The following is a 13,454-nucleotide window of genomic DNA, read 5'->3' as shown; positions in this document are numbered from 1 at the left end:
ATTCCACACACCAAGAAGCTCATCATTGGGGGTGATTTTAATGGCCATATTGGGGTGACTGCTAGGGGTTATGACAAGGTGCATAGTGGGTTCGGTTTCAGAGTTAGGAATGAGGGCACTACCTCGTTGTTGGATTTTGCTAAAGCATTTGAAATGGTGTTAGCTAATCGTGTTTCTAGAAGAGGGAGGAACACTTGGTCACTTTTCGGAGTAAGGTTTCCATGACTCATATTGATTAACTTCTCCTTAGGATGGGTGATAGGGGCCTTTGTACTTATTGCAAGCTTATACCGAGTGAGTGTCTGCCAATGCAGCATAGACTCTTGGTAATGGACTTGGAGGTCAAAAGAGTAAGGAAAAAGAGAACAGTGTACGACCAACTGAAGATTAAGTGGGGAGCCTTGGCTAAGGCAAAGGCACAGGAGTTGGAGGAAAAGTTGTTGGCCATGGTGACCTGGAGGAGTAGTGGGGACGCGAGTAGTATGTGGACCACGACAGTGAACTGCATCAGGAAAGTTGCAAGAGAGGTGTTAGGGGTATCTAAAGGTTATTCGGGAGGCCACAAAGGGGACTGTTAGTGGAATGAGGAGGTCCAAGGAAAAGTGGAAGCTAAGAAAGTGGCATATCTGAAGCTAGTGGGGAGCACAGATGAGGAGGAGCAGGGGACGTGTAGGGAGAGTTATAAGATGGCAAGTAAAGAGGAAAAATTGGCAGTCACAGCGGCTAAGACTGCAACTTTTGAGTGATTGTATGAGGATCTTGGGGGCAAAGGAGGCGACAGGAAGATGTAAAGATTAACCAAGATTAGGGAAAGGAAGGCTCGGGACCTGGATCAAGTGTGGTGCATCAAAGACAAATATGGCAGGGTTCTGGTGGAACAGGTATGTATTAAGCATAGATGGCAGGAGTACATCTATAGACTCCTGAACGAGGAATGGGACAGGAACATCGTGCTAGGAGAGTTGGAAAACTCAGGGAGTTAGAGGGATTTTGGGTTTTGTAAGAAAATTAGGAGCGTGGAGGTTGAGGGGGAAATGCGGAAGATGAGCAACGGTACTGGGCCAACGATATCCCAATAGAATTTTGGAAGGAAGTGGGGCAGGCAGGTTAGGAATGGCTTACTGGGTTGTTTAATGCCATTTTCAGGGGGAAGAAGATGCTTGAGGAGTGGCGATGGAGTTTAATAATCCCATTGTACAAAAATAAAGGTGATATTCAGGACTGCAACAACTATGGGGGCATCAAGCTACTAAGTCATACTATAAAAATTTGGGAGAGGGTGGTAAAGAGGAGGGTGCGACGTAGTGTTACTATTTCCGAGAACCAGTTCAGCTTTATGCTGGAAAGGTATACTACAGAAGTCATTCACCTTGTGAGGAGATTGGTGGAGTAGTATAGGAAAAGAAAGAAGAACTTGCACATGGTATTAATAGACCTGGAGAAGGCCTATGATAAAGTCCCCAAAGAGTTGGAGGCTCGCCTCGGGGCTTTTGTGTGATAAGAGTGTGCCACCTGGACTTAAGGATAAGTTCTATAGAGTGTATAGGGCTGAGTGTTAGCCTATCAAGAAGTCCTATGTCCAGAAGATAAAAGTAGTTGAATTGAGGATGTTGAGACGGATGTGTGGTCATACTAGGAAGGACAAGATCAGGAATGAAGTTATTAGGGACAAGGTAGGAGTAGCATCTGTGGAGGACAAATTGCGAGAGTCGAGGCTGAGATGGTTCGGGCATGTGAAGATGAGAGACATAGATGCTCCGGTCAGGAGGTGTGAAAGGTTGTCCATTGCAGGTATGAGAAAGGGAAGTGGTAGGCCTAAGAAGTATTGGGGAGAGGTAGTTAGGCGGGACATGTTATTGCTCTAGCTTACCGAGGATATGACCCATGATAGAAAGACATGGAGGTTGAGGATTAGGGTTGTAGGTTGACAGATAGTAATGTGTTCCTCCTAGGCTTACCAGTAGTACTAGGACTATTTTTATGTTTTCTTATTCATGATTCATTACTATTACATGTTGTGTCATTTTTGCCTGTTACCTTAATATATTGTTGTTACTATTGTTTGCTATTTTTTGCCTTATCTCCACTGTGCCTTGAGTCGGGAGTCTATAGGAAATGACCTCTCTATTTTTATAAGGTAGGGGTAAGCTCGGCGTACACACTACCCTCCCCAGACCCCATTTGTAGGATTACACTGGGTTCGTTGTTGTTGTTGTTGTTGTTTTGTTATACTTGAAAAGATGTAACCACTCGGCCGGTCATTTCAATAGTTATAGCCCCATTCCCTCATTTCCTACTTCTTTTGTGTTCATCATCTCTATTTGACTTAACGGGTTAGTCAGTTTGGGTCTGGAGTGGTTTTGGAGTGACTTGAGACATTTAGTCTCTTAGGAAAAGGTTTAAGTTGGAAAAATTGACCGGATGTTGACTTATGTGTAAACGATCTCGGATTTAAACTTTGATGGCTCCGTTAGCTCCGTTAGGTTATTTTGGACTTAAGTGCGCGTCCGAAATGTGATATGGAGGTCCATGGTAGAATTAGACATGAACTGGCGAAAGTTAAAATTTTTGCGATTTTGGCCGGCAATTGAAATTTTGATATCAGGGTCGAAACAAAATTTCAGAAGTTGGAGTAGGTTCATGGTGTCATTTCCGACTTGTGTGTAAAATTTAAGGTCATTAGGAGGTGATTTGATGGGTTTCAGCGTCGTTTGTGGAATTTGAAAGTTTAGAAGTTCCTAGGTTTGAATCCGAGGGTAATTTAGTGTTTTGATGTTGTTTTGGGCGATCTGAAGGTTTTCTTAAGTTCGTATGATGTTATGGGATATGTCGGTATGTTTGGTTGAGGTCTCGGGGGCCTCGGGCTGATTCCGGGTGGTTATGGAAGGTTTGGAACTTGGAAAATGCAGTTGGAGGTGCTGGTTTTGGTGTCTCTGCACCTACGGAGTGGGAGCCGCAGGTGTGAGCCCGCAGGAGTGATTGAGGAGTCGCAGATGCGGCCATGGAGGACCTGGGCTGGAACCGTAGGTGCGAGGTAGTTTTCGCACCTGCGATGATTGCAAATAGGGTCTAGAGGCACAGAAACGGTCCTAAGGGTTTAAGTGATTTCCGCAGAAGCGGAGCTGGGTCTGCATATGCGGTCCTGCTGATGCAGTGAAGGGACCGGAGGTGAGGCTTCACTGGGTAGAATGTATAAATAGAGGACTTCATGATTTTTCCTCATTTCCACAATTTTCAACTCGAACCTTGGAGCTTTTGAGGTGTTTCTTGAAACGGATTCAAGGATTTTCACTGAGGTAAGTCCCTTGAGCTTAAGTACCCTTAGCTATGGTGTTTTCCCATTGATTTCTCATCTAATTAGTGGGGTTTAAAAGTGAAAATTGGGGGTTAGGGCTTAGGATTTTGGAGAGTGAACTTTGGGGTTTTAAGTGACCAAATGAGGTCGAATTTTGGCAAATTTGGTATGGTTAGACTCGTGAGTGAATGGAATTTCTGTTTTTGTGACTTTTGTCGGATTTCGAGAAGTGGGCCCACGAGCCAAGTTTGAGCCAATTTCGGGATTTGAGTCCAATGTAGTAGTTTTTCTTGTGGAATTGGTTCCTTGGCATATATTGATTGTGTTGTATTACTTTTGGCTGGATTCGGGACATTTGGAGGCCGATTTGAGAGGCAAAAGCATCACGGAATAGGATTTTGCTCGAATTAAGGTAAGTAATAGTTATAAATCTGGTCCTGAGAGTATGAAACACCGGAATTTGTGTCTTGTTACTATTTTGGAGGTGACGCACATGCTAGGTGACGGGTGTGTGGGTGTGCACCGAGGAGATTGTGACTTGGTCCGTCCAGTAGAACTGTAAAGTCGAACAACATGTTGTTAGCTATATGCTCTCTATATGTTATGAAAGATTGACTATAAATCATGTTAGAAACCATGTTTAGGCTATATGTTGGTATTGTTTGGTCTCGTAGGGGCCGCGTTACAAGTTGAATTGCCTGTTAAATGCTATTTCTACTCAGTCATAGTTTTTACTTGCATATCATATCTCAATCTCTGTTATTCTGTTCGATGCATCATTTTATTGTTGTTTGGGTTGGTTTTCCTGATATCTGAGATCCCGAGAGACTGGAGAGATTGATGACTAAGTGAGGCTGAGGTCCTGATTGTGAGGATATTTATGGGATCGGGCTGCATGCCGCAACATATTTTATTGATTTATGACTGAGTGAGGCCGAGGGCCTGATTGATTTATGCCATGATTGGCTTGTCATAGCGCTAGGGGTGAAGGAGCAGAGTCTGCACACCCCGAGTGAGCGCAGGTACCTACTGAGTGCGAGTGTCGAGTGTTGAGTGCTGAGAGATTGTGAGGAATGAGTGACTGGGAGGAATGAGTGATTGTGAGGTTGGAGTGATTGGGAGGGCTGAGAGATGATTCCCCGAGAGGCAGTATATGATTACATTATTGATGCACACAATTGCCTTATATCCATGTTTTGAAAACTGTTGAAAAAGATTCTTATCTGGATTTCCTTGAACTTGACTAAAATAAACTGATTTGGCTTGAATTATCAGAACTTGGGAAACATGACTATTTTCTTTTCTAAAATTATTGAAAATAAGCTAAAACTATGTAGCTCGTCATTATCTTCAATTCCTTATTTATAATTGTTACTTACTGAGTTGGTGTACTCATGTTGCCCCCTGCGCCTCATGTGCAGATCCGGGAGTTGTTGGGCGTAGAGGCTGTTGATAGTACTCAAAGCTAGTCATTGGAGATCGCGAGGTAGTTGTCGGCATTTGCAACCTTGCTTTCTTCTTCCCTATCTTTCCTTAATTTCTGTATTTTGGATTCTAGACTATGTTAATCTTGTTACTTTCGGATCGGTTATGTTAGATGATCATGACTAGTGACACCTCGATGTCGGACTTTATTTCCGCACTTATGTTTTGGGGTTCACCCCGTTTTATGGCAAAGATTTTAGTTATTTTAAGAGTCTTGATTATTTCTGGTTATTGTTGAAAGTGTTTTGGTAATGTTGGATAGCCTAGTATCATCGATAGGCGCCATCACTACGGGTCGTGTTTTGGGTCGTGACAAGTTGGTACCAGAGACTAGGTTACATAGGTCTCACGAGACATTAGCATGTTTAGTAGAGTCTTGCAGATTGGTATTGAGACGTCTGTACTTATCTTCGAGAGGCTGCAGAACCCTTAGGAAACTTCATATTCTTGAACTCTTGTCATGCGAATCTGTTGATTCTGGTAACTAACTTTTGTTATTCTATTCTTTCACAAATGGTGAGGACACGTGTTACCAGTCAGAACGGACAGCCACCAGTACCACCAATTGGGGATGTGAGAGGTGGAGGTCGCGGTAGAGGCCATGGTAGGGATTGGGGTGTAGCCTGCATAGCAGCTAGGGCATCACCTGCAGATCCACCAGTTGCCCCAGTATAGGATCAGGTCCCAATTTCGGATGCACCAGCGAGACCAGCTCAGGCATCAGTTGTGCCATTCGTGATTCCAGGTCTTCAGGAGACCTTAGCTCAGATTATGACCGTGTGCACCGGTCTTGCTCAGGTGGTCTCTATTTCTACTATATCAGCCACTTCCTAGGCCAGGGGAGGAACTCAGTCTCCCGCCACCCGCACACTCGAGCAGGTTGTTCAGGGATTCCAAACACCGGGGACACCACCAGCCCAGCGGGTTGTACTTGCTCAAGGCTATGTGGTTCTAGTCATGCTTGATGATGAGTAGCATAGATTGGAGAGGTTTGGTAGACTTCAGCCTCCAACTTTCTTCGGTGTAGAAGACGAGGATATCTAGGGTTTCTTGGATAAGGTGTTAGAGGATTCTCCATACAGCAGGTATTCTGGAGACCAGTGGGGTATCGTTCACTTCCTTTCAGTCCTCTAGAGCTGCCTTCACTTGGTGGGAGGCTTATGAGAGGCGTAGGCCTATTGGTGCAGTGCCCCTTACCTGGCAGTAGTTCTCTATTCTCTTCCTAGAGAACCATGTGTCGCAGTCCCGTAGGGAGGAGCTGCGTAGACAGTTTGAGCAGTTGTGTTAGGATAATATGATGGTGACACAGTACAAGATGAGATTTTCTGAGTTGGCATGTCATGCTATTTGGTTGGTTCCCACAGACAGGGAGAGGATCAGGAGGTTCGTTAATGGCCTCGCACATCAGCTGCGGATTCTTATGACTAGGAAGAGGGTGTCTGGTGCTTCTTTTGAGGAGGTTGTTGACATTGCTCGGAATATAGAGTCGATTCACCACTAGGAGGGAGTATAGAGGGAGGCCAAAAGGCCTCGTTAATCCGATAGTTTTGGTGGTGTTCCTTCTGGAGGTCAGTTTTACCACGGCAGGGGTCGTCCCTTCAGGCATGCTCAGACAGCTCGCCCAGCCCACTGTGGTGCATCGTCTAGCCATGGTTTTCACAGTTCTCAGTAGGGTCACTCATCTCTCAGTGCCCTTCCAGCTCAAAGTTCGTCCCATGCTCCATCGGTTCAGGGCTCGTCTATGGCAGGTTCTTCTACCAGTTATCCCGGTGCTCAGGGTTCCCTTCTGTCCCCACCACCAGCACCAGGGAGTTGTTTTGAGTGTGGGAGTTTGGGCATATGTGGAGGCAGTGTCCTCATCGTCAGGAAGGTCCAGCGCAGCAGAGGGGTCAGGCTGTATCTTCAGTGCCAGTTACATCACCACCCGCCCAGTCAGCTTAGGGTGGAGATCAGTCAGCTAGGGGTCGCCCAAGAGGGGGAGGCCGATCTAGTAGAGGTCAGGCCCATTTCTATGCTCTTCCTGCCAGATCAGATGCCATTGCTTCAGACATAGTGATCATAGGTATTGTCTCAGTATGTCACTGATATACCTCTGTATTATTTGACCCTGGTTTCACCTATTTATATGTATCCTCGTATTTTGCTCATTATCTAGATATGCCCAGTGAGTTTTTAGCTCCATATGTTCATATATCTACTCCGATGGGCGATACTATTATTGTGGGCCGTGTGTAGTGACCATTGGGGATTCAAGACTAGAATGGATCTTCTACTGCTTAGTATGGTTATTTTTGATGTGATAATAGGTATGGATTGGTTGTCTCCCTATCATGTTATTTTAGACTGCCACGCTAAGACTGTAATGTTGGCGATGGGGAGCTGCCTTAGATTGAGTGGCGAGGTTCTTTAGATTATGTCCCCAGTAGAGTGATTTCATACTTGAAGGCCCACCGAATGGTTGGGAAGGGTTGTTTATCCTATTTGGCTTTTGTGAGAGATGTCAGTGCAGAGACCCCAACTATTGATTCTATTTCGGTGGTGCGCGATTTTCGGATGTGTTTCCTGTAGACCTGTCGGGCATGCCGCCGGACAGGGATATTGAATTTGGTATTGATTTGGTGCCGAGCACTCAACCTATTTCTATTCCACTGTACCATATGGCACCGGCTGAGTTGAAGGAGTTGAAGGAGTAGTTTTAGGAGCTCTTTGAGAAGGGGTTTATTAGGCCTAGTGTGTCACCTTAGGGTGCACCTATTCTATTTGTGAGGAAGAAGGATGGAACTATGAAAATGTGCATTAATTATAGGCACAATCAAGAACAAGTATCCTTTGTCGCGCATTAATGATCTGTTTGACCAGCTTCGGGGAGCGAGGGTGTTCTCCAAGATTGATCTCAAGTCAGGGTATCACCAGTTGAAGATTCAGGACTCGGATATTCTTAAGATAGCTTTCAAGACCCGTTATGGTCATTATGAGTTCCTTATGATGTCTTTTGGGCTGACCAATGCCCCAGCAGCGTTCATGCATTTGATGAATAGTGTGTTTCAGCCTTATCTCGACTCATTTGTCATTATATTCATAGATGATATCATGGTGTACTCTCGTAGCTAGGAGGAGCATGCCTAGCATTTACGGATTGTGTTACATCGGTTGAGGGAGGAGAAGCTTTATGCTATGTTGTCCAAGTATGAGTTTTAGCTCAGTTCAGTGGCATTCTTAGGGAATGTGGTGTCCAGTGAGGGTATTCAGGTCGATTCGAAGAAGATAGAGGCGATCTAGAGTTGGCCCAAATCATCCTCAGCCATAGAGATTTGTAACTTTCTTGGTTTGATGGGTTACTACTGTCGGTTCGTGTAGGGTTTCTCATCTATTGCCTCACCCTTAACCAAATTGACCCAAAAGGGTGCTCCTTTCAGGTGGTCGGATGAGTGTGAGGCAAGCTTTCAGAAGCTCAAGACTACTTTGATCACAACTCCAGTATTAGTTCTGCCATCAGCTTCTGGTTCATATTCAGTATATTGTGATGCTTCTCGGATCGGTATTGGATGTGTTTAATACAGGAGGGTAGAGTGATTGCTTATGCTTCTCATCAGTTGAAGCCCCATAAGAAGAACTACTATGTTCATGATTTGGAGTAAGCTGCCATTGTTCACACATCGAAGATTTGGAGGAAATCTCTATGGTGTGTCTTGTGAGGTGTTTACTGATCATCGTAGCCTCCAAGATTTGTTCAAGCAGAAGGATCTCAATTTGAGGCAACAGAGATGGTTGGAGCTGCTAAAGGACTATGATATTACCATTTTGTATCATCCGAGAAAGGCCAATGTGGTGGCCGATTCCTTGAGTAGGAAAGCGGTGAGTATGGGCAGTCTTGCATTTATTTCTATTGGGGAGAGACCTCTTGCAGTTGATGTTCGGGCTTTGGCCAACCAACTAGTGAGATTGGATATTTCGGAGCCCAATCGGGTTCTAGCTTGTGTGGTTTCTCGATCTTCCTTATTTGATCGCATTAGAGAGTGCCAGTATGATGATCCTCCTTTGCTTGTCCTCAAGAACAAGGTTCAACATGATGATGCTAAGGATGTGACTATTGGAGATGACGGGGTATTGAGGATGCAGGGCTAGATATGTGTGCCCAATGTTGATGGGCTATGGGAGTTGATTCTAGAGGAGACCCATAGTTCGCGGTATTCCATCCATCTGGGTGCCGCGAAGATGTATCAAGATTTGAGACAGCACTATTGGTGGAGGAGAATGAAGAAAGATATTGTTTGGTTTGTAGCTCAGTGTTTTAACTGTCAGCAGGTAAAATATGAGCATCAAAGGCCGGGTGGCTTGCTTCAGTAGATAGAGATTCCATAGTGGAAGTAGGTGCGGATCAACATGGATTTCGTAGTTAGGCTCCCACGGACTTCGAGTAAGTTCGATGCTATTTGGCTGATTGAGGATCGGCTGACCAAGTCTGAGCACTTCATTCCTGCATGTACTACCTATTCTTCAGACCGGTTGGTGGAGATTTATATCACAGAAATTTTTCACCTTTACGGTATGCCAGTTTCCATTATTTCTGATAGAGGCATGCAGTTTACATCACAGTTTTGGAGAGCCGTGTAGCGAGAGTTGGGCACTCAGGTTGAGTTGAGCACAACATTTCATCCTCAGATGGACGGACAGTCCGAGCGCACTATTCATATATTGGAGGACATGTTACGCGTTTATGTCATTGATTTTAGGAGTTCATGGGACCGGTTTCTGCCACTTGCGGAGTTTGCTTACAACAACAGTTATTAGTCGAGTATTCAGATGGCTCCGTGTGAGGCCTTATATGGGAAGCGGTGTAGATCCTCAGTGGGTTGGTTTGAGCCGGGTGAGGCTAGGATTTTGGGTACAAACTTGGTTCAGGATACATTGGACAAGGTGAAGTTGATTCAGGAACGGCTTCGTACGGCGCAGTCGAGATAGAAGAGTTATGTTGACAGAAAGGTTCGTGATGTGTCCTACATGGTTGGGGAGAAGGTTTTGCTGAAGGTTTCACCCATAGGTTCGTGATGTGTCCTACATGGTTGGGGAGAAGGTTTTGTTGAAGGTTTCACCCATTAAGGGTGTTATGAGGTTTGGAAAGAAGGGCAGGTTGAGCCCTCGGTTTATTGGGTCATTTGAGGTGCTTCAAAGGATTGGGGAGGTGGCCTATGAGCTTGCTTTGCCACCTAGCTTGTCAGGTGTGCATCCAGTATTTCATGTTTTTATGCTCCGAAAGTATATCGGTGATCTGTCTCATGTCATGGATTTCAGCACAGTTTAGTTAGATGGTGATTTGACTTATGATGTGGAGCCGGTGGCTATTTTGGAGTGGCAGGTCCGAAAGTTGAGATCAAAGGATATAGCTTTAGTGAAAGTGTAGTGGAGAGGTCTAATAAGTTGGTATTTTACCAACTTATCTTGTCTTTAAACCTATATTTTTGCTATGTTTGAGTGATAAAATCACGTGTTTAATGCCATTTACTTCTATATTACAGGTTCTATGTGATTTAGAAGTGATCTTGAGGAAACCACGTGAAACAAGTGAAAAAGAAGCTAAAAAGAGGAAAATCTAGAAAAGGGCCTCAATTGTCGCAATTGCAACATATTCATGGGAATTGTGAGAGTGTTGGGAATTGCGAGAAGCATCTCGCAATTGCGAAGAAGGACCATTCAGGCAATCTTTGCAAATGCGAAAGTCAACCAGGCAGTCAACCTTCGCAAATGTGAAGTACTAATCGCAAATGCGAAGACAAACAGTGCAGTCATAGTTCACATTTGCGAACTTTTGTTCGCAAATGCGAAAATCATGCTTCAGTGCTGGGCACTTTTGTAATTTCACATTTTTTTGGCCCCAAACCCTTTAATACCCAAACCAGCTCATTTGTAAAATATCTTTTGGCTTATTTTCAATCTTAGGGCTAGAGAGAACAAGGTTGGAAGCTAGGGTTTATGCACTTACACTTGGGTTTTGAAGATTTGAAGATTGTGGTTAAGAATTTCTTACTCCTTTGTACTCATTTCTTCATTTCCTTATTTTGTATTGAATATCTAAGTATGTAGTATTTTATTCAACACTTGAATCTTGTTTATGGAAATAATCATATTTAAAGTGTGGATTAAATACCTTGTTGTGCTTATGTATTGAATGATTTTTATTCTTTTATGAAGTGAGTTATTATTACTTTAATTATTCTTGTTCTTTAATGTTTGCAAAGAGATTAGCTAACCATAGGACTCGCCCATTAACTCCGAATTAATTTTAGGAAAGATTATTTGGTGTTGGAAAAGATTAATTAACAAGAACTTGAGCCTTTAACCCTTATTTTATAGATTCAACCTAGGGATAAGATTGAACTACTTATAGCCATATCCGGGTGTGCTTAATCTCTTAATTGTTTTAGGAATATTTCAATTAGGAAGTCTTGTTAGTCTTTAGAAGAAGCTAATATAGAATTATTACACGTGTCTAATTAACGTAAACTCGCTCATATTTGTAAAATCGTGAAATACATTGGATTGTTACTTGAGTGTAATTCCTGATGCATCCATACTTGTCGCCATTGATCATTTTACTCGCTTTCTAGGCTAGTTTACATTTCCGCATTTAGGTATAAATATTTTCTTAAACTAATTCTAAGTGTTTGGCATTGCATAACAAGTGATAATTCTCTTACATTCCTAATCACCTACATATTGTTCTCTGTGGGATTCGACCCTGACTCATAGTTGGGTATATTATATTGCATGCGACCATGTCCATTTACTTTTTAGTAGTGGATTTGTACGTCATCAAAAATTAGCGCTGTTGCCGGGGAACAATTATGCGTAATTTAGGTTGTTTGAGAAATAAGCGTAAGTGCTTTGATCCAAACTTGTGAATATTTGTGTAATTAATTTTTCTTACCTTGGTCTATTTTTCTTGTTTATTTCTTATTTTTGAAAAATGGCACCATTTAATAAAAATTGGTCGGATGGTAGTTGTTCATACTTTGATGACCCTTGTCCTTATTGTGGAGGACCACACTCGTGGCAAAATTGTTTAAATTCTCCCGGGGGTGGATTGTGCGCACAATCTCAAATCCATGAGTGGAGTATTTGTGATAAGTGTGGTTGTCAAAATGGTCATTGGGAGTATTGTGCTTATTTGTCCTTCCCTTCCCCAAGCCCTCACTATGATGATTCTACTTTTTGTGATGAAAATGATAGGGCTATGGAAGTGGAAGAAGTTGATCATGGTCAAAATGGAGAGTTCAAGCTCATGTTAGAATGCCTACTTGAAGGAGGAAACAAAGAACAAAGTGACTTGGAGGAGCTTTTGGATAATAGTCTCCAAAATGACTTAGCATTTGAAAGGTTGCACTTACAAATGGGAGAAATGCTTGAAGCTTTAGAGGTCCAAAAACCCTCGGATGTTAATGATATCCAAGAATTTTCCTTAGATGTGGAAGCCGAAAATCCTTCCTTGGCGGTTGATCAAAACCAAGAAGAACTCTTAAATGCTCAAAATGAGAAGATGATGCTCATGTTGAAGACCATTCTTGCAAATGAGGAGAAGCACAACTTTGCACTCGAGGACTTGAAACAAAGCTTGACTCACAATGATGAACATATCCGCACTTTGGAAGATCAAATGAAAATATTGGTTGAGGCTCACTATGCCCACCAACTTGAGAGTGTGGAAGGAAGTCAAGAAGAGTTCGATTTCGAGGAAGAAAGTGAGCTCTACTTTGAGGAATCAAGAATTAAACATCCGCCAACCGAATCCATGAGTGTTAATGATGCCGAGAAAATATGGAATTAGAGTCATCTGGTGTAAATGAAAATTTGGTTGAAATTGACTCTAGTTCGGGGGGAAAAGAGGATGTCAAAACCCAGAAAGAATTGCAATTTGGAGGTTTGATGTCATATTCCAAACATTTTTCAACATTGGAATTGTGTGGTGAAATGGGAATTGATCTACATGAGTCAATGAGGGATTGCGAGGAGGAAAGACAAAGGCCATACATTTTACAATTCGAGGGAACAAGAAGGCGAAATGACATTCCTCATATAAAAGCCAAGAAATGCAAAATGAAGAAATTGAGGTTTGGCTTGATCATCAACTTACCACCCCCCACCGCTCGTGGTCACAAGCTTGATTCCAAGTTGGGTGTCCAATTCATATCGTCCAAGTAGCGAGCAAAGTGATAAAGTTGAGTTGCATCGTGCCACGACCTTAAATGCGGCACTTGGTGGGAGGCAACCCATCGTTTTTTAAAAGTTTTAAATCATTTTTGAAATTTCCCTTTTTAGAATAACTTATTATATTGTTTCTAACCAATATGCCATGTTTCATAATTTTTGGAGTTGATTTGAGTAGGTCAGGGCGACGAAGAGCATGAAATACAGTAGCTGGTGAAAATTGCTAGGACACAGGCTTCGCATTTGCGAAAATTGGTTCGCATTTGCGAAAATTGGTTCGCATTTGCGAAAATTGGTTCGCATTTGCGAAAATTGGTTCGCATTTGTGAACCTGGGTTATCGCATTTCCCAAACTTTTGTCGCAATTGCGAACACTACAGGGTTCATTAACCATTGCAATTGTGAAGGTTGTGTCGCAATTGCGACATCGAAGGGATTAAACAGGCTCGTTCACTCAGTTGAACAAAAGCGA

General features: G+C 43.1%; 1 protein-coding gene across 1 annotated transcript; it reads left to right on the top strand.

Annotated features, from left to right (window-relative positions):
• The first annotated feature begins 858 nt into the window (after positions 1-858).
• On the top strand, positions 859-10,374 carry LOC142172467 (uncharacterized). Its single transcript, XM_075236093.1, has 4 exons — positions 859-881; positions 1,147-1,347; positions 1,637-1,835; positions 10,297-10,374. The coding sequence occupies exons 1-4, from the start codon at positions 859-861 to the stop codon at positions 10,372-10,374; spliced, it is 501 nt and encodes a 166-aa protein (XP_075092194.1).
• Positions 10,375-13,454: the final 3,080 nt, after the last annotated feature.

Source organism: Nicotiana tabacum, chromosome 18 (genome assembly GCF_000715075.1).
Source record: "Nicotiana tabacum cultivar K326 chromosome 18, ASM71507v2, whole genome shotgun sequence".
NCBI classification, from domain to species: domain Eukaryota; kingdom Viridiplantae; phylum Streptophyta; class Magnoliopsida; order Solanales; family Solanaceae; genus Nicotiana; species Nicotiana tabacum.
This window is presented reverse-complemented; position numbering and strand designations above follow the sequence as displayed.

Bases quoted from the DNA above. Each gene is read 5' to 3' on its own strand.
- LOC142172467 (XM_075236093.1), top strand. From the start codon at position 859: ATGGCAGGGTTCTGGTGGAACAG. The intron at 1,348-1,636 runs GTATACTACAGA...TGGTCATACTAG, and splicing joins TTCAGCTTTATGCTGGAAAG to GAAGGACAAGATCAGGAATG. The intron at 1,836-10,296 runs GTAGTTAGGCGG...TCTATATTACAG, and splicing joins CTAAGAAGTATTGGGGAGAG to GTTCTATGTGATTTAGAAGT.